At 37.3% G+C, this 22,242-nt stretch overlaps 2 protein-coding genes and 1 pseudogene across 3 annotated transcripts in view; 2 read left to right on the top strand and 1 right to left on the bottom strand.

The window, feature by feature from the left end:
- Positions 1-565: 565 nt before the first annotated feature.
- On the top strand, positions 566-1,683 carry LOC306861819 (EKC/KEOPS complex subunit TPRKB-like; the record flags this gene model as incomplete). Its single annotated transcript, XM_079404307.1, has 5 exons — positions 566-571; positions 652-777; positions 1,196-1,372; positions 1,468-1,496; positions 1,674-1,683. 5 exons carry the CDS (start codon positions 566-568, stop codon positions 1,681-1,683), a joined length of 348 nt encoding a protein of 115 aa, XP_079260433.1.
- A 1,140-nt stretch (positions 1,684-2,823) lies between these two features.
- On the bottom strand, positions 2,824-5,745 carry LOC306861107 (L-threonine ammonia-lyase-like; annotated as a pseudogene). Its single transcript has 6 exons — positions 5,611-5,745; positions 5,335-5,516; positions 5,127-5,256; positions 4,281-4,424; positions 3,171-3,244; positions 2,824-3,078 (listed from the first exon to the last, which is right to left on the bottom strand). The product of its transcript is annotated as an L-threonine ammonia-lyase-like (transcript).
- A 4,576-nt stretch (positions 5,746-10,321) lies between these two features.
- The window catches only part of LOC306861480 (cadherin EGF LAG seven-pass G-type receptor 1-like), a gene marked incomplete at its 5' end in the record, with an annotated part of 116,603 nt that continues 104,682 nt past the window's right edge, over positions 10,322-22,242 (top strand). Inside the window, one exon of the mRNA XM_079403744.1 lies at positions 10,322-13,844. Coding sequence (XP_079259870.1) covers positions 10,322-13,844 — 3,523 coding nt within the window. The remainder of the gene's footprint in view (positions 13,845-22,242) is intronic.

Genomic DNA, 22,242 nt, shown 5'->3' with positions numbered 1-22,242 from the left:
TAAGTTCCTTATTAAATATTCTATTTTAAAAAATCATAATTTCATAAAGAGTTATCCTCTAGTAAGAATAATTGTTTAAATACATCATGCAGCCTATAAAGACTAGTTCCTGACACACAAATACGCCTCTGCAATCTCAATATAATGGAATTAAAAGATAAAAATAAAAAACATGTAACAGAAGCAGTGTGCCCATGTAATGTACGTTTTAGAAGTATCTGAATTGATTTACTAAATTTGTCATCTGTGCAGTGCCCCCAAAAAGCATTACATTGAATAAAAAAAATACAAAATAAAGAGTTAAATATAGATATAAAATATATAGATATAAATATTATTATATACGTCGATCACAGCTAGTCGACCAATTACAAACGACTTCTGAGCCGATAGGCCGCGCCCATTTCAGAAACCATACCCCTGCGCCAGTGTTTTGTTTCTGTTCATATACTGTATAAACTAAAACTTAACAGTTAATGTATATAATTTAATGTAGGGCTTTGTAATAAATTTAATATTGCCTACTACACAATCGCATCGACTGTCGGAACATTCCCATCAGGAAATGACGGTGTCACATTATTATTGTTCCGTGTGTGGCCACACTGTCTAGAAAAAGACTTTAAAGTATTAATAACGCATGTCACGCAGGACTTAGAGCTGTTTCCTGAATACACGGTGACTCAACTGCTCTTTAAAGGTGTAAAAAATGCGATGGAGTTGAGAAAAATGTCAGTGAATGGAGAAATAAAAGGCGCCTTGATCAATCCATCAATGGTAAAAGCACGTAACGTTAACATTTATCAAAGTATGTACAAATCATTTATGTTACACAGCTAGAATATCATTATATGCTTTAACATTAAGATTGTACTCATAGAAAGTAGTCAAATATGTTCATTAGAAGGGGCTGACCCAATACTTTTGGCAGTATTTTAAAATGTAATTTATTCCTGTGTGGGTAAAGCTGAATTTTCATAGGCCTATATTTTGTCATATATTTACACGTTTCATGTTCTCTATAAAGGTTGTGGATTCCAGATCCTGCTGGCACCAGTTCACCTTCATAAAAATGGGAAACCCGGAGCGTTTAATCTGAAATCATTTTTAATCTTCCCCCACAAACAAAGTGAGTGTTATTTCAGTACAGGAACCCAGCTGATGCTAACTTTATTTGTTTACAGTGTGCAAGTAGATATCTGAAGCATTCAAAAGGTTTGGGATCTCGGACAGTGACAGTGCAGTTCACATTGTGTTCGTACACAACAAAGACGAGACCCTCAACATCCAAGACATCATCTCAAAGGTGGACGGAGAACAGATTGCCGTTGATCGAGTGTCTGATTTGACTGATGCCGCCAAGATTAAAAAGGTATGTCTCCTTTCACAAAGTATTGATGTAGAACAATTCAAGGTTCATCGTTTATTGCATTTGTTGGAAATGTACATCTGTGTCTCTCATTACAGCTCTACAAAATCGCTCCTCAGGAGGAAAAGTGTGTTGTTTGCAGGATGCAAATCAGTACATTTATATATTTATATTTTAAATAAACCCACACTGTATTTCTACTTGTCAGATCTCATATAGTGGAACATGTGAAAACATATTGTATATATATCCCACTTTTTAAAAATAGCATCTTGTGACACATTGTTAGCATTCTTTAATGTAGATGTGAGTGAGCCATTTTCAAATATGCAGTTTTTTCTTATATACAGTTTCCAACTAGGGTCAAATTTCTAAGGGGGAGATCATAAGATACATATTTTCTAGAGCCTGGACACTTTTCTTATAAATAAAGCTTAAAATGGCTCAATGACTTATGCTAGCATATCATAGTCAATTCATACTAGCAGGACTCATTGTTTTAATGAAAATGTCAGTTGTGCATCAGCAAGAAACAAAGGTATTTTATAGCAATGAGTTAAGTTATAAGCTGTCCGTGTTCACAAAATCAAATTACATGTCATGAGATGTTCAGACTGTCATAAAAAAAGGATTTTTTGCATATCCAGATAGGTTTTTGAAAGTCTGGACCGCAAGAGAAAAATAAAAACCTTTGGAGGTGCAAATGTGAATCAGATTTTTACAGATGAGGCTCTGGCTTCTCAAAATTGGAATTTAAATAGTATTTTTCATCACTCTTAAAGCGACTCGACGATAATGTCAAACCCAGTATTTAAATGAAGGATTCAAAGGGAGTATTGAAACGAGGCCGAGGCTGGCTGTGGCAACAGCATGAATCATCACAATATACATCAGTCTCCTCCATCGCTGAGTTTGAAGATTGACGGGGTGCTTATTTGGAGGCTGACATGATGCACCTCCATTTTTCCCTGCATCTGTTTTGAAAACATCATCAAAAATGTGGGTACGCCTATGTCGTAGCCAAAGCAACTCATGCAGATAAGTTGGCTATGTTTGGACATACAAATCTGATTTGATCACTTGCAATTAATAGTGCAATATACAATTTGCCTAGAGTCAGAACATAGCCATAGTCTACACAAGTCACTTTCCCTCTTGAAGGTTTGAATAAGTTGCTAAATCATCCAGATCTCCAGCATGAGAAATATGCAAGACTGTAGTCAATATGAATAATGTAATGTCCTCTTCAGTATGCTCAACATTTGTATAATTAAAACAAGTTGCAGTAGGGTCCAGTTTACCACAGCTATAAAATCATATAAGCTATTATGTTATTTATTCAGCTTTCATATGATGTATAAATCTCAATTTTGAAAAATTGACCCTGGCTTTGTGGTCCAGGGTCACATATATCCTTTAACTGTATAGAAAGCTTATCAAAATAAGCCTTTAACTTAATCAGGAAAGTTGCTAAGCTCATCTTTGCCAATGTTTCCTCCGCCGAGGATGACCACCACATTCTTGCCATTGATATCTGGTATTTTGTCATTCGTGACCGCAGCGAATGCCGCAGTGCCTGAAGGTTCACCCACGAGTCCAGCCTTATAAAGTGTGGAAACTGCAGATTTGATCTCCTCATCGGTCACCAGCACAATGTTCTCCATGTATTTCTGACACAGCTCATATGGCAAAGAACCTGAAGGTGAAAGTTGAAACCCAATATACAAGTTTCAAAAAGCCCAAATAATGTACAGTCATAATGAACACTTCCATAAAGTTTTATTCAAAGTAGAATTCTTACTAGCCCTGAAGCAATGCTTTTAGCATCCATACCAATAGGCTTCGTCTCAATGAAGCTCTTGTACATTGTGCATGCTGTTGAAAGTCAAGAGGGTTTATTTAAGTTAATATGCACATGTCAGAAAAACAAAAGTGTCATTCACTTACTAGTAATTTAATTAATAGGATACTTTGCCTTAGTTTTAATTTCAGTCAGATCAAGTCTCATTCTTCATTAATGAGTTGGTCCACATAGATTTGTGTTTTTATGATGAATTAAAGTCTTATGGGTTTGGAACACGAGGCTGAGTTAAAATATGCTTTCGCAGTCTATATAATTTTTTTTCTAAAATGATTTGTTTGTACTTTGTTCAACCCTGTCATGCTGTGAAACTCCATCTTATGAATTATGATTTGATCTGACATCATAATTAAGGGAGTGAGACCTTATAAAATAATCGCATGGTTCAAACAAGTACATTTTTGCTACCGTCTTTTATGGTGCAATCATATCAACTTTGTCAAACTCATTATCTTCCATTATGTATTTTGTTCCTGGCATAAATCGCAAGTCAGTGAAGTGTGTTGAAAGTTTAATTATGCTTCTTAATTCCCTTAATATGCTTGCTTGAAGGTTCAGTGTCCTTTTCAGTAACACTTTACAAGAGAGATCCATTTATTGGTTAACTACATTAGTTTAAATTAACTAAGATTACAAAATGCTGTTAGTTTTGTACTTATACATTTTTAAGATCAAAGTTGTATCTTTTAACTAGTGCTGTCAAACGATTAATCGCGATTAATCGCATCCAAAAAGTGTATGTTCTGCGTATATTTATAACGTATATATAAATACACATACATGCATGTATATATTTACGAAAATATGTTTATAAAATATATGCATGTAAATATTTATATGTGTGTATTTGTATATACATAATATACACAGTCCACACACATATATTATGTAAACAAAAACTTATTTTGGATGCGATTAATCGTTTGACAGCACTACTTTAACTAACATGAATAAACGTGAACAACTGCATTTTTATTAACTAATACTGACAAAGATTAATGAATGTTGTAAGAAATGTATTGCTCATTGATAACTAATTTGAATATTCACCTCCTTCTGGCTCCACTCCATAGATCTTTGTGTTCTCACAACCAGACAGTTTGATGGCAGCTGCCACACCAGCAAGTAACCCTCCTCCACCACAGCAAACAACCACAACATCTGGATAGGGTACAACTTCCAGGATCTCAAAACCTAAACTACCATTCCAAGAGACACCGGTATGAGTGAACCAGTTATAATACATTATTGATGCATATGTTCAATTTATCATGCACTCTAAAAAAGATACCTTTAAGGTACTAATATACTGTACAGTTGCATGTACATATGTTTAAACTGTATTTATCCGTATTTGAACGTCTACTGTCAGTGTCTTAAATGTTAACTGTATGCACCAAGGGTCTGAGAGTAACGCAATTTCAATTCTCTGTATGTATGTGCCGTACATGTGGAATAATTGACAATAAAGCAGACTTGACTTGACTAATATACATGCTGTAGGGTAAATAAGATGCAAAAGTGTCCCTTTTGAAAGCGTACTGCCCTAGTGACAGATTCTGTACCTTTTTTTGGAGGTACAGAGTGTGTTGATAAGTCCATTTTAAAGGAATATTTCACCAAAAATTAACATTTTATTGTCATTTACCAACCAATTATTGTTTTTCCAAGAAACTACTTGTATGATGCCTTTAAGGTGCTTTTATGTTCTTTTAGGTGCTTAACAGTAACAGTCACAATTCTCTTTCGTTATATGAACAAAATCATGTGAACGTTCTTCAAACAATTTTTTACTGTGTTCAACTAAAGAAAAAAAAAAAAGTCATGCAGGATTGGAACGACATGAAGGTGAGTAAATAATGACAGGATTTCCTTGCTTTGGGTGATCTATCCCACTTAACTTGGCATGTCCAGCGATAAGATCCGGATCATCATGTAGGAAAGTCATGCTGTCCTCTTGAACACTTCGGTTAACAACATCCATGAGACGAGGAGTTGGCACTCTTTCAACCTCAACACCCAAACTCTGCAAATGGTTGACACATTTTGTTAAAACGTTCAATTATGACAAAAGTGTAACCGTATCAGCATGAGAGTGTCATACTTGTATCAGAACTGATCTGGAGATGGGGGCGGTTTCTGGCATCATCACTTTGCCTTTGGATCCATAATGCTTACATGCATATGCAAAAGACTTCCCATAATTCCCAGCAGACATGGTCACAAAATGACCCCCTTGGAGTCTCCAGGCAAACTGGTTTGCAACGCCTCTTATCTTAAATGAACCTGGTGGTAGAGGAAAGAAAACAAATCATGATATGCTTGCTTACACATTGCTATCATAACCAAAGCAAACAGAAGCAAAACATCTCAAACTCACCGGTCCTCTGCATGTTTTCCAGTTTGATGTGAAGGTTGCAGAGGTTGTTGAGTGGAAGTGTGGTTTGGGACCATGGGATCCACATGCCTCTCTAAGCATCTCGATAGTAATGCTGCCTGCTGAGACATCTCCCATCGTTCATGCTCGAAATAATATATATATATATATATATATATATAAATTTAACATGATAAATATAAGTAGTTATGTAGTTACTTATATTTATTTTATAATTTTATCATTAATTAATTAATAATTTAAATTATATATTATTATTTAAAAATATATATTGTGTCTTGTTTTCATTAACAAGTGTGTTAACAGAACTAGTTTTGATTGCTAATGCATTGAACACAGGAGAGCTTTAGATTGTTCTCCCATATGTTCTTGTACGAGGAGGCAAAAGGTAGAAGAAAAACAGACAAATAAACAAATCCTACTAGATACAGCATTCATATAGGTTTTCAGAAACAAATGGTGCCAAATAATAGTTTATTTTGGTATATCCCAACGATAAAACTTCTACATAAAAGCCCGAAGGTTTTCAGTTGAATTGCATTTAGTTGAACTATACTGCTGCTTTGATAAACTATATTTCTGTATGATTTCAATGTTTCATTTCAATTAAAACAAGAATAATATGGTGAGCTCACCAATTGGAATTAACCTTCGGACCACAAAGTCACGCCCATTTAATATATTTTCAATTCTGATTACCATTCTACTGCTTATTATATTTCTGTGGACTTTAAACGCCACACTTCTTGCAGTGTTACCGTTTAAGGAGTTCCAGTAAGATCAATGCTTGTGCTGATCTTTTGTTTCCGATCGGTCAATATTTTGAAAAGAACTTTAATTACTGCGACCTTTATAGCAGAGGCGTGAAATGTCTTTTTATTTTCCTTTACTTGTCTGATTAAATGTATTTGAGCGCATATTAAAATAGATGCCATGGGTGTTGTGTGTGCTGTGTCTGGAGGGGTTGACAGTTCTGTCAGTGCACTGTTACTCAAAAGAATGGGTAAGATATCAGTGTACTTAATAAACGCATTCACTGGGCACATTATGAGCATCAAAACATTTCATAAGTTGCTAAAGTTGTTGTTTTCAATCGCGCATAAACTCTGTTGTGCTTGTGTGTGGATGTACAAAATAACATGCTGTAATATTATATATGAATATATTATAATATAATATACAAATTGTTTATTAAATACTATAATGTGCTTTGTTATACTCTATTCTAGATTGTATTGTAACAACCATAAAGTATTTGGAAACTTCAATTACACTGACATGTATGAATGTCAAGTCAGCTTTTTATTTGAATTTGATACAAAATATTGTAGAAAGCAGCATTTTGACAAAACATGAAAGACAAAAAAAATCAGTTTTGTTATGTTTAAAAATGATAAAACGATGCATATAAACTTCAATTAGCCGAGTTGCAGACAAGAAGACACTTTCTGGTGTTTCAAACTAGCATCATTTGTTTGAAGATATGATATGATATGATATGATATGATATGATATGATATGTGTTTCTCAGGCTATGTGACTGGTGTGTTCATGAAGAACTGGGACTCTCAGGATGAGAGAGGGGTCTGTTCATCAGAGAGAGACTGTGAAGATGCTGGATATGCCTTTCCGCCAGGTCTCATATGTTAAAGAATACTGGCATGAAGTATTTAGGTAAGTATTACAGTATTAATATTTGAAAGATCATTGAATTCAAAAGGTTGTACACAGTTTGCTCATTTTCTTTCTTTCTTTCTTTCTTTCTTTCTTTCTTTCACAGTAATCTTCTTAGGGAATATGAGAAGGGTAGAGCACCGAATCCAGACATAATGTGTAACAAACACATCAAGTTTAAACACTTTTATCAGTATGCAGTTAATACTTTAGGTAAGTTAAGTGGGATTGATGAACTTGTAGTGTTTTCCAGGGAAAGAGATAAAAAATAGGACTTGACTGATACTTCGGTTTTTTTGTGAAAAGTGAAAGGAATAAATTTGCCTATTTGTTGTAGTGTTAATTGTGAGTATAAGGGGTCCACAACTTAAAATGCTGAACATGTTATTTGTCCACTTTGGAAGGTTAAAACGAAATATTGCATGAGCTGTGATTTTATAACTCTATTTAAATAAATACAGTTTAAAGCTCTTATTTGTGTGCTTTTATTATTGTGTAGATTTTTAATGCATCTAGGTGATGGTTTTACTTCGGAAACTCGCTTATTTAAGATACGGGAAAATAATATCACAATGAAAAAAAAAAAAAGGTAAAATATGTTAAATTCATTGTTTTGATTTTTGGGTTGAAATATGGACATGGACTTTTCTCGACAGTTTATGTGAGATTTAAGAGATTTAGAATGATGTTCCTTCACTCTCAGCTGTATCTGGGATTTGTTTGTATATTAACCTTTAATCTTCTGAATATCATTAGCTGTGCGGCTCTATCACGGTGCTGATCGCTTGAAGGACCAGATGTTCTTTCTCAATCATATTTCCCAGGATGCTTTGCAACACACAATATTTCCCCTAGCTGGACTAACCAAAGACTTTGTGAAGAAAATAGCTGCTGAGGCTGGCTTCCAGCATGTTCTAAAGAAGAAAGAGGTAGGCCTACACACTCTTTGAGTCTTTTATACAAGATCTTTGGCACAAGAAATGTGACACTCAGTATTTTAAATGTAATATATTCCACCGATTAATTGATACAAAAGTGTCTGCGCAATGACTAAATATAATGTAAATGCAATGAATTCTTTTTTTCTTCTTTTCTCTGAAAGAGCATGGGGATCTGTTTCATTGGAGAGAGAGATTTTGAGAACTTTATCCTGAGTTTATCCTTTATCCTGAGTTCCTTTCTCTGCCAATAGAGAGCGTGAGCGAATCACTTACGGTATGTCTACTAGTGCCTTTGGACATCTTCCTCAGTTTCATTTAATGACAGCCATGCTGTACACATAACACGGAATTAACATATTTCAACTATATATAGTTAAAAAAATGCAATATAACATATGTTAAGACATTGGGGTTTGGAGAATAAATGACTGTCCTCTGATAATATTATAAAGATTTTTAAAAGGAAATTTAAGCCTAATATAGATAATAGCAAATGTTTAGGGGTTTGGCATTAATTCCTCTTCTGTGTTTTTTCAACACTATTCAGCAATCTGTAAAAGAGAAACTTTGCCATTTTAAAAATACAGAAAGGGGGGGGTTTTGTAAGAGATGCCAGAGAAGAATCACTTTTGGTTCCTCAAAGAACATTTCAGCGAACAGTCTTTAAAATAACCATTATTTATTTAGTGTGAAAAACATTTTAGTAATCGTGATAACCTTTTTCCACTATAAAGAACCTTTTGCGCAATGGAAAAAAAGTTATATGAGTGTTAAATGTTCCACCGATGCCATAAAGAATCTTTATTTATAAGAGTGTAGTTGTATTGAGGTGAAGTGAAGTGACACTGCCAAGTATGGTGACCCATACTCAGAATTCGTGCTCTGCATTTAACCCATCCATAGTGCACACACACAGCAGTGAACACACACACACACCTGGAGCAGTGGGCAGCCATTTTATGCAGTTGGGGGTTCGGTGCCTTGCTCAAGGGCACCTCAGTCGTGGTATTGAGGGTGGAGAGAGCGCTGTACATTCACTCCCCCCACCTACAATCCCTGCCGGCCCGAGACTCGAACCCGCAACCTTTGGATTACGAGTCCAACTCTCTAACCATTAGGATAATATATTATATCTATATATATTATCTTCTTAAGAATACAATTGTTTTCAAAGCAGAGCATGCATTGCAGTTCCTATGAACACATGTTTAAAAAATGAAGTATAATGATATGGAAATAAATTTCAAAAGAACTCCAAAGTCAAGCTTGTTATTTTTATTATTTTTTTCAAAAGATAGGCTAAGTAAAAACATCCCTGTAATGATTGTTTTGCACCAAACCAAATTTTTCATGCTTAAAAACTTTTTGCAAAACAGAAAGTTTCTGTCATTTTCACTGACTATGCCATGTTACCACTATAACTTTTTTTTTCTCGTAACTTGTGGCTAGCAAGGTATTTTTGTAATGGTTATTGTATAGATAATAAATAATCATTAATTCTTGAACAATTTAGTTTTACTCAACCCATATCGAATAGCAGATAGCGAATCCAGTATTGATTATCTTTATTAATTTACAGCCGCTTGTAAACTGAGCGATTTAAACACGTGTTGCGCTTTCATGTCACATTAGGAGACAAAAAATCTTTAAATGCAAGCATTTACGTCCAGAAATAGCCTATGCGGAGAGAAACTGTTTAATCTCAATTTTTTGTTTAATTCTTTTCTAGCGTTCGGGTGTAAAAGTCGCCAAAAGAACCAACGAATAAATGCAATAGTTGAATTTCCATGAGAGTTATTTTTTAGTCCTGAGAGGAGGTGCGTGCAGGTTTATGTTAATGACTGTGTGTGTGAGAGAGAGTGTGTGTGTGTGTGCTCGGGGAGAGACGCGCACGCACGGAGCCATTTTGTCCTCATTTAAAACTTAACGTGGGTAATGTGACTTGGTTCCATGGATACCAGCCTGATAAACTGCGTTTTCTCCTGCTGAAAAGCTACAATGAAGGATAAAAGAAGATCGACGTGCAGGCAGAAGGAGAGTTGACGTGTTTTTCTACATGTTTTGTGGAGTTTTACACCATGGATCTAGTAATGTGTTGGTTATTATGGGTTCACCTTCTCCTCTGCGCTCCTCTCATGGGATGTTTCGACTTGCACCTCTCGGAGACTTTACGTTCTGGAGCTGTTTTGGCCAATTTGTCACTGGGACCAGGTTGGACGTATAAAATAGACAGGACTTTAACTTCCAAGTACATTGGGAACTTTATTACAGTGGACTGGAGAGATGGAGCAGTGCGTTTAAGTGGAGAGGTGGATTGTGCGCGCGCCCCTCACAGCGCGCTGTCTCTTTATTTTAAAATCCAATCATTAACAACTGAAGGACTAGTTAAAGCACATTTCAATGTATTTGTACACGGACGAAACAGCGTGTTCAAATATAAAAGGAAGAGAGTGAATAAGCCTGATATTAGCGTGGATTGCATTTATAATTTAGGAATAGCTTCCTGCTTTTCTCCAGGTGATTTACTCCTTAGTTTTAAGGACTATTTGCCTGTCTTCACAAGAAACTTTTTTATTGCTTCTTGCACCTCAGACCACCTGAATGTGTTTGTGCGTAACGGGACTTTACATGTGAAGGACGCGTACTGTTTGGAGACAGACTTGAGACGCCTTAAAGAGACTATCCGCTGTTCGTTTCACCATTCAAACGGTGAGTCCCTTTCTATGTGGCTCAAATTGCGATTCGCCTCAGTCCAAGCATCATTATTACATTCTGCGCAACACGCATCAAATCAATGGAAATCGAGAATAAAGCGAGCCGTGAATTCAGCGCCTCAGTTTCAGCTACCGAACTACCAAGTTTCTGTGCCAGAGAACGAGCCCGGGGGCACGAGAGTCATCACCCTCAAAGCGACTGACAGCGACCTTGGAGAGGCGGGGGAGATCGAGTATGGCATGGAAGCGTTATTCGACAGCCGCTCTAATGACTTCTTTCGGATAGACCCCCAAACCGGCAGCATTGAGACTGTGCAGCCCTTAGATAGAGAAGTTAAAGACACGCACGTATTTAAAGTCACTGCAACTGATAATGGCTCACCGCGACGCACTACCACGTCGTACCTCACCGTTACAGTCAGTGACACCAACGACCACGGACCCGTTTTTGAACAGAATGAATACAGGGTAAGGATACGAGAAAATGTTGAAGTTGGTTATGAGGTGATTACAGTCAGGGCGACAGATGGAGATGCACCATCCAATGCGAACATGATATATAAGATTGTGAATGGCGAGGGTGTTAATTCTGGGTTCGAAATTGATTCTCGGAACGGACTGGTCAAGATTCGTGTGCGTCCAGATAGAGAAACTATGGCACAGTATCAGCTAATAGTAGAGGCCAATGACCAAGGAAGGGACCCTGGGCCCCGCAGTGCTACCGCGACAGTGCACATCACAATCGAAGATGAAAACGACAACTATCCTCAGTTTAGTGAGAAAAAATATATAGTTCAGGTGCCAGAAAATGTGGCCGTTAACACTAAAGTGGCCCAGGTAGAAGCCACTGACCGAGATGAGGGCAATAACGCTAAGGTTCATTACAGCATAATCAGCGGCAATGTAAAAGGTCAGTTCTTCATTCACACCCCAACCGGAGCCATAGATGTCATAAACCCTCTAGACTACGAAATGATCAGAGAATATAACTTGCGCATAAAGGCCCAGGATGGAGGCAGGCCTCCTCTCATTAACGGAACAGGCATTGTTGTCATCCAAGTTGTGGATGTGAACGACAATGCTCCTATGTTTGTAAGCACTCCTTTCCAAGCCACCGTTTTAGAAAGCGTACCTATTGGATATTCCGTGATTCACATTCAGGCCATCGATTCCGATTCTGGAGAAAACGCTCGTTTGGATTACAGCCTCACAGACACCACTCCAGGCTTTCCCTTCACCATCAATAACAGCACTGGATGGATAACGGTCAGTTCTGAGCTGGACAGGGAGACCACTGAATATTACACCTTTGGAGTTGAAGCCAGAGACAATGGTGTTCCAGTAATGTCGTCCTCGGCTAGCGTTAGCATTACTGTCCTAGATGTGAATGACAACATCCCTACATTCACCGAAAAGCTATACTCGCTAAAAATCAATGAAGATGCTGTTGTGGGGACCAGTGTGTTAACTGTTACAGCTCTGGACCGTGATGTAAACAGTGTGGTCACCTATCAGATCTCCAGTGGTAATACGCGGAACCGGTTTGCCATTACTAGTCAAAGCGGAGGTGGACTCATCACACTGGCACTGCCGCTAGATTACAAACAGGAACGCCAGTACGTTCTGACTGTGTCTGCCTCGGATGGTACACGCTTCGACACCGCGCAGGTGTTCATCAATGTAACTGATGCTAACACTCACAGACCCGTGTTCCAGAGCGCCAGCTACCATCAGACCTTCAGCGAGGACCGACCCATTGGATCAACTGTTGTGGTAATCAGCGCAACAGATGAAGACACAGGTGAGAATGCACGTATTACCTATGTCATGGAGGACAATGTTCCACAGTTCAAGATTGATCCGGACACAGGTGCCATCACCACGCAGATGGAGATTGACTATGAAGATCAAGCCTCCTTCACGTTGGCCATCATTGCTCGAGACAATGGAATCCCTCAGAAGTCTGATACCACCTATGTGGAAATCATTGTCCTGGATGCCAATGATAATGTGCCACAGTTTGGGAGGGACAGTTATCAGGGCACCGTGTTTGAAGACGCACCTGAGTTCACCAGTGTGCTCCAGATATCTGCTTCAGACAGGGACTCGGGGTCTAATGGGCGTGTGAGCTACACCTTTCAAGGTGGCGATGATGGGGAAGGAGACTTCATGATTGAGCAATACTCTGGAATTATAAGAACACAAAGGAAGCTGGACAGAGAGAACGTTCCTGTGTATAACCTGAAGGCCTATGCAGTAGATAGAGGAGTTCCTCCTCTCAAAGCTTCGGTGGAGATCCAGATTTCTGTGTTGGACATCAATGACAATGCTCCTGTTTTTGAGAAGGATGAACTGTTTATCTACATCAAAGAAAACAGTCCTGTTGATTCGGTGGTTGCCCGGATCAACGCTATGGATCCAGATGAAGGAACTAACGCTCAGATATTGTATCAGATTGTGGAAGGAAATATCCCAGAGGTCTTTGATTTGGATATGTTCACTGGAGACTTAAAAGCACTTGTGGATTTGGACTACGAGACTAAAATGGAGTATGTCATAGTCGTACAGGCCACGTCCGCACCTTTGGTCAGCAGAGCGACCGTCCACATTCGTCTGATTGATGTCAACGACAACGATCCTGTCCTGCAGAATTTTGAGATTATCTTCAATAACTACGTCACCAACAAATCCAACAGTTTTCCATCTGGGATTATAGGAAAGGTACCTGCCTATGACCCAGATGTGTCAGATAAGATCAAGTATAGTTTCATTGAAGGAAATGAGCTGAGTTTGCTGATTCTAAACCCAAATAGCGGAGAGCTCAAACTCAGCAAAGATCTGGATAACAACAGACCTCTGGAGGCCACCATGAAAGTTTCTGTCACAGGTCAGTGCACTTTTCTTTGTATCTCTTGAATCAACTGTCTTTGCTTGAAAAGTACCTTAAATTTGAGATTTTGCAGTGTAGGGTAAGCTGGGAAAAAAAAAATCAAATGTGATTAATTTAAATATGTTGGTTTGATGTAAGTGATGGATCTGCTGCTCTGAAGGGCTGCATGATTTCAGGCTGTGTTTGCTGCAGGCTGAACCACAATCCTGTTCTTCTGCTTGTGAGGTGTTTGTTAGAAATGTTGAATAAGTCGAGAACCGTTTGTGCATGAGAATGAAGTCTCGGTTCACTTTTAGAGGATTATTTAACTTCTGTTAAATCTAAATCCCCGCCAGTATTCTGTTATGAAATGTTTGAGATGAACACCATAATCTATTGTTGAATTACGTGCCTCTTAGTATTGAAATGACTATCCATTTTACTTCCCACTGACAGATCACTCAGTTTATCTTTTCATTCTCTGTGATAATTAATCCCACAAGTCACAGTTAAGCTGTTTTTTTTAATGTGAGTTGTTTTCTTTAATGATTTTAATTGATATTTATTCTTATTACGTGGCATGTTAATGTGTTGTTACAGTGCTTTATCATATCTCTGGCAGTGTTAGATTATAACATGCTCACATATACAGCCTTTCTCTTCAAATGGCATCAGCTTCTCATATCTCACGCTCTTCCTTCTCTGTTTCTGTCCTTCTTTTCTATCTCTCTTTTCCTCCCACATACCGCTCTTCCTGTTAATTTGCAACTTGCAATTCAAAAACATCACACAGAATACAGCTCTCTCTTGTCTGTACCTTGTGGCTTTATGGCCGTGTCTTTGTTGGTCTGATTGCCGGTCCTCATCTGAATGTGCATGCTCATGGTCATTGTTAGGTTTGTAATGAGCCGCATTCATGCCATGCTCTCTCATTCATGACAAAGACACATCGGTTTCCATTGCCATAGCAGTTCCCACCCTCTTTTACCCCCTTCTTATTTCACACAGATCTCTTTCTTTTTGGTCTGATAATCTAATGCATTTTATTCCTTGGACATACCCACATGTCAGATGTTAGGTAACCATTAACGCTGCTTATGTGACCTCTTCACCTCCAGCCCAGGGAAAGGGAAACGGCCCTTAAGGGAAAACATGTGACAGAGCTCTTAGCTAGATTTTAATGTCTACTCTGGTCTGCGAGTGAATGCTTTTAACTGATAATGAGGTGCTTCAAAGACAGCCTTCCTCTAAAATGTAGCAAATGTTTTTTGATCATGCAATTTTTGAGTCTTAGAAGAGCTGAAAGACAACTTAGACCGAAATAATTTAGTTAATTTGTTTTGTTTTCCATCTAGTATTAGCTATATTAAATTAAATACATTTAGAAACTGCATAAATGCATTACTGTTTGCTGTTTATATTGGTTATACTTTAAACCATCAAACCTAAGTTTTAAAAGCTGATCTTACTTTTGACTAAACTGACTTATCATGTTGTCCTGGCAAACAATAAAACAGGCAAAATAGTACAAAATTAATGAATGAGTAAAGAAATATTCGACCCGAGTGGCCTGATCCACATCCACCAAAATATCATAGACTTGGGGATGGGCTCTTTTGATTTGGGGCTGAAACACTCTAGAAAGCACATAGCAACATGTTAAAACCCAGTCAAAACAAATGCATAGTAGCACACTAGCAACCACATTCATATTCAAATGGACCACATTCCACACTTAAATGCAAAGTGATAAAATATTTGTATTCATATTTGAGACTGTGAAAAGTAAACATGTGCCATTTGTTATCTTTTCCTACCTGATCCCACGCTCAAAAACCTCAACTTAAGGCGGTCGTGTTGAACAATATATTAGACTGCTATAAAACCAGTGTTACCACATGGCTCACATTTTTAGCTTACCTCACAAATGGAACACTATGAAGACACTGTTATCTTTCACTCCTCAACAGGTGTTTTTCTTATCGACTTACCTTTAATTATTTAAATAAGTGCTTGGGGACACACAAGAAGTCCCAGATATGTCCCTGATAAAACTGAGTTAACATTCTAGTCAAAACGAGGGCCATTCTAGCCTAAAACCACATCGGTTTGCACAGCAAACATGACGGAGTGAGGGCTGTGTGTTTGAACAGTAACCTAATCTCTCTTATCGGTGTCTGCTAACATTCAACAAGCCTTTTCCCGATTTGAGGGGTGTCCCCTACAAAATGATGCTGCTTTTTTTAGCCCTGCACCTTTGTGCTTTGTGCCGGATCAATACGGGTGATAAGCCATCTGTCGAAGTCTCAAGAAATATGGAGCCAGCCATCATTTATACTAGTGAAATTGCACTTTATCTTTTGATTTTGATCCATGTCACATCTAAAGAGAAGAGGGGAGGTAATTCATCACTTCTAGCCATTTTCTTCCTCTTTTACCCCTGCTGTCAGCAAATGAGCCTGCTAATACATGCAGACTGTTCTAGCGGGTTGAGCTTCTCCCCGTGGGCCACTGCGTCTGTGTCTCATGTAGTTGACTGTAGCCCACTCAGCGCTGCAGGACTCGCATACCTGGACTATTCTACATTGCATTACCAAACTCTCTGAACTTGTATTTCATTTGGGACTTGAACACAGCTTCATATCTTGCAAAGAGATTTGTAAGTCTTCTAATTGTCAGATGGTTGAGGTTTATATGTAAACGATTCCACATGGAAATTACTGAACCAATTTACTTTGAAGCAATTTTGTCGTAGAAATTGTTAGTAAATTTGTAGAAATAATTGAAGAAATGGCAAGTAAAACATAACGCTTCGATGTAGAAAGAAATAGCGTCTTCTTGTAAAAAGTACTCCAATGAAATTCTGTAAAACTGATATAAACACAGTCAAATCAATTCAATTACCAGTTAAGGCCCATTCACACCAAGGACAATGACTATAAAGATAACGATACAAATATAGTTCTAAAAATCATTCTCAATATTAAAGAATAGCAGAGTCCATACCACAGCTATAACGATAAAGGCACAGAGAAACGTTGTTGGAATCCAGAACATTTTTTTTTCTAGCTGATGAACGATGAAATCATTGACACCCAATCAGAATCCATTCTGCTATCACGAGCTGGAGAATTTAAAGCGACAGATGCGTGTGCGCTTAGAATAAAAAGACGATATTGTCCGCCGCTGTGGACGCTAATATCGTTATCTTTATAGTTATCGTTCTTGGTGTGAACGGGGCTTAAGGGAGCCAAATATCAAATTAAAATTGTGAATTTAACTTTTAAAAATGTGTAATGAACAGTTTCATCTAAATATGTAGCTAAAGACTACAGAAATGTATTAATTGACCAAAGTATATTAATTAAATAGATATGAAATAAAATTTCATATAATTATAAAGTAGATACCACATAGATTTTGTCCTAAACTTATTTTTTTCCTGACAACTAAAATAGTAAGTACCATATCAAGGTAAAGCTTTTCAATACAATATTAATAAGCCCTATAAAATAAATGTGACGCTGTCTATAAAATAAAGTCTAAAAACCGAATTATGAGACAAACGTCAAAGTTTGATTTCAACCATTAATTTCACTATGATTTCATTCTTTGCCTTGGTAAATATTAAAGACAGTATTAAACATATCAAGGTTACATTTCCACAGAATGTGCTGTACATTATGGAGGATGTAGAAAAGAGTCCGAAATTTTCGTATGCGTTTTTCCGTATTCGTCATCCTTTCCTATCAAAATGCATGCTACGGATGCGAAACCGCTGAAAATCTAACTTGATCCGAATTTTTTATGATGGACGAAAGTTTCGGAGGCAGTGTGTAAACGTGACTGACACAACGTGAGATCGTATTTCTTTTTTAACGTGCAAAAATTTTGGACTCGGTGTGCAATGACCTTAAATCACCAAAAAATGACAGTTGCTGGGTTTTCACAAATGATATCATTATTTGCTAATTTGAGGTGTACTCTTATTTAAGATATAGTTGAATAATATCATAATCCTACATTTGCCCTATAAAGGAAGCATCTGTAACATTCTGACTTTTTGAATTGCATTCAATGTGTCGATCAAATCTTACAAAACAACAAACTTAGAGGCAGCGGATGGGTAGAACTCAAAGTCTTTAAGACAGTGATGGAAATCAGCATGGGTTTCTATGGCAGCTGTCGATTCCCTTCAGGCCTACCTATGAGTAAATTGAGTAATGAGTCGAGTGATATGTTTGCAATGATTGTTATGAAAGTTATGCCATGAAACAATATGTAGGTTAAACGTAAAACCCTTTGAACTACCTCATAGAGATGATTTTCCTCAAGGATAAACTGTTTCCTAGAAAGACTGTGAATTGTCTTAAGTTGTAGTAGCTGTTTTGTGTGTGGGTCAGGCTAGGTCTGGCCAGCTGTGTCCTCAGATCTGCTTTCTGACATGCACACAGCAGCTGTAAGAGAGACAGACAGACTTTAATCACTGTGAAACTGCCCTGAGCCCTGCACTGCCTGTCCCCTGTCATCTACATGTCATTAACAGATCTTCAGTCCAGGTGTGGCTGTCCTTCTACCTAGTCTACACATGACCCTCTGACCTCTGACATCACAGACATGCTGTGGGTGTCACACTTTTAGTACTTCTTCAGATAAACTTAAGATCGTCTAAGTGTACTCAACTGTGCTATTTTGGGACACCATGAATATGAACTACAATGTGCTTTTAACATCCTTTCTTTGTATTTAAAAAATGTATTTAGTTACCACTTGTAGTACATTTTTCATACACTATTACACTCAAGTGTACTATAACTGGAAACTAAATACATTATTGAAATACAGAGATACTATATTAAAAGCACAATTTAGTTCATATTCATGGCATCCCAAAATTGCACAGTTGAGTACACTTAGATGATTTTAAGTTTATCTTAAGCGGTGCTAATTAATAACTTTGAGTACATTATGGAAGTGCAATTTTAGTTTAGTTTCCCTATACATGTTAGTTTTTGTTTTTATTTATGCACTGGTTCTGGGTGTTTATTCAATGCTCCACCATCCAGCATCTTTCATGTTCCAACCTGATGTCTGACGAGAAAGCATTTAGGTGAATTGGTGGGGAGTTTGTATGAATTTTTATGAGTGAAAACATACAGGTTTCAGAAATATAAGCATAAGAGTCCACCCCTGAACTTAAACCTCAGTAGGGTGTTAGCAGATTGTAAAAATGTATTAATTTTAAACAAATTCACCCAAAGGTAGAATTGCTATGAGAGATTTTCTCTAGATGCAAACAATGTTCCATTGCAGAGGTTTGGTAGACATAACAAAAAAAGGCTCAAGGTCTGTGTAGTTTAAACAAGTTTCACTTTACTTGCATTGCTATATCCGTCCCTAGTGTCTGTTGAAACTGTTATTAGATTACTTGAGGCAAACTGTGTCAGCATTGTTTTGTTATCCGTCTTTATTTGGTGTAGTTCCTCTTAAACATTGTCCTTTATTAACAGACAAACAAATGGCCTCTACTGTATGTGATACTAGCAATTTTGGTTAACCGCAGGTTTCTTTAGAATTTCTAAAGGTAAAAGTCTACAACTTTATTTTGAAAAGGATGAAGATCTTCCTCCTCACATTCGCTCTGAAAGCAGAATACAGCCCGAGACCGGGAAACCTGAACATTAATTAAGCTAAAATAACAGTGCGAGCTGTCTGCATCTCTGTTAAATGAGCAGGAAAGGAATTTGATTCATGTTTAATCTTGCAAACTCATTTGAAGGTGGAGAGAGAAGACAGAGACAGTGATGTGGTCTCGAGCCAGTGCCAAGAGGGGCAAAACAATAACCGCTCAAGGTTTGGGTCATTCAAGGGTAGTTTACATGAAAATATGGGTCAGCATTGTGAGACTTTACAAGAGCCTTTATAAGCTTTTATATGTTTTTGTTTGAACTGTAAAGTTTTCAGGCCTCATTTGCCCTTGACTTTTGGGAAATAGCCTATCTTTGTCATGATAATTAATATTTTTGTTTTTTTTTTGTCAATTTTAAAGGCATTTTATGGTTTAAATACTTAAAACTTAAAACATTTTTCACTCGCTCTGATTTTCAAAACAAAAGTCATGTTTACAGTAACTTACAATGGAAGTGTAAGCCATTCCAAGGGACTTAAAGCAAGAATATGCAGCCTATATTTTTGTTGAAAAGCAAAAACTTGTGTTATTTCGTCGATAAAGTTGTTTAAATCGTCCTTGTAGCAGTGTGTCTATACTGTTCTGGGCTTGGAATCCTTTGTGGTTGAGTTTTATAATTCATTTGGGTGGAGTTTGCTCATTGTAAACAGTACTTTGCCATAGTTATGGGCCTTTTTGGTGTTCTTAAACATATTGTGCATACAAATCATACCTGGCTTTTACCGGTTTCACATGAGCACGACTGTAGTTAGAAGATTTAATATAACTTTTCACAGACAAGCTTAATATGGTAGATATTATTCACGTTAAAATATATAATATCTACATATTCTGCTATCTTAGAGATGATCTTATAGATCTTGCTATCCTTGTCAGGGCTATATTAAATGTTCTGTATGCTGTAAATAATGTTTATAGAGTTTACAGTAACACTTTATTTTAAGGACTTATTCTCGCTATTAACTAGTTGTTCATTAGCATGCATATTACTAACATATTGGATGTTTATCAGTATTTATAAACCACATATTAATGACCAAGATCCTTTTATCCTACCCCATACTTAAACTTAACGACTACCTTACTAACTATCAATAACTGATTGAGGGAAAAGTCGTAGTTAATAGTGATTATGTGTTCCCTATTTTAAAGTGTTACCGAGTTTACTTGTTTTGAACCCCAAACATTCCTTTGAGTGGATTTTACTGTAAATATCATGGAGTTATGCCTCATCCCGCTTGACCGGTGCAGCGGAGACAACTTGGAAAATAAATTACAGGCCTTTTTTCAAGAACCGCCTTCTGGGTGCTTGTCTGAAAATGGCATCTCCCTTAGGCAAAACTACTGAGATCTTAACCACAGTTCACTCCACCTGTGGTCTCCATCAATGTCAGAGATGTTTGATGTTGATGATGTTCTACAGCCCTTTGCATTGAATACCTTCTGTGAAGATGAACTTTGCCCATCCAGAACATTAATAGTCTTCATTCTATCTTAAAAACAACTTCCTCTAACTCAACAGAAATTTGAAGCGCTCCTGAAGTGGCAGGAAATCCTACAAAGCATAGAATCACTGAATGGCGGCATTCAGTGAAGAACGATATATAAACTTTCCGCCTCTTTGTAGATTTTCTAAACCTCTTTAAGAATACCATGAACTCTCGCCCAGGATTAAATGGCTGTTTGTTCAAACAGATCTCTAGTTGGGCAGTCCGGACAGGTTGAGTAGTCATCAAGGTGCGTTTTTTAACCGTCTAGGCCTGACCTGTGAGCTCGGGTGAAGTGGAGGTCCCATTCTCAGGGGCTAGATGTAGTCCAGACGTTCAGACGTAATCCAGATCTGTGATTCCCCTGGCTGGAAGTCGGAAGGGGAACCTATTCGCGTGTAACACGACACACTTTCCGCTCTATCCCGACCCTATTCTGCCGCACATAAAAGATGTCTTTGTCCTTAACACTAAGGAGCTAGAAAAGCATCTATTTCAGCCAACGGCCAAAAAGTGTGACATTACATGTGTCCAGTGGTGACCGACTCTGCGTTTGGATGAATATACTCCAAAGGCCATCCATGCACAGCATTTAGGGATTATGAGGGAAATTAAAGCCACTTTTGCTTTCAAAGACTTTCCTGTTTTCGCTCAGCATGCATGAACTAGCACGTGTTTTTCTATAATGGATGGCCTGTAATTCAATATTATTATCAATACTGATGTGTGACAATGCCACTATATAATAGAAGCATGTATTTGATAACAAATACTTGCGTCTTGGCTGTTCCGCTCAATAGTTTGACTTCTAGAAATGCGATACGTGGGTGGCTATCCAACACGTTTTAAGCTGTGCATTGTGGGTGATATTACGTCACTCTGATAAACATACAGCCCGTGTTCATGAAACGCAAGCAGAACTTGTTGAACTCGATGAAGCTACACAAATTCGTTCTTCTCGTGTTTCATGAATAAAAATCCAAAATCAGAGAACATTTACTTTAAAAAAAAAAAACGTAATCGTTTAAAAATAAATAAAAATACTAATAGTTTTGATTAAAAATATGGATTTTGATAAAATACTTATTACATTTTTATGTACCTGTATCTGTAATATGATTATTTTAGAAAGTAATTATTTTTCATAAATAGTACAGTTTTAATTATTATTTAGTACAGTTTAACTTGCTTACATTGTTGTTTAATTGTCATAAAAATGCAGCCCAAAAAATGCTTTTGG

Source organism: Barbus barbus, assembly GCF_936440315.1.
Source record: "Barbus barbus genome assembly, chromosome: 42".
In the NCBI taxonomy this organism is placed as follows: domain Eukaryota; kingdom Metazoa; phylum Chordata; class Actinopteri; order Cypriniformes; family Cyprinidae; genus Barbus; species Barbus barbus.
Note: the sequence above shows the minus strand (reverse complement) of the source record. Positions and strands in the feature narration are given on the sequence as shown.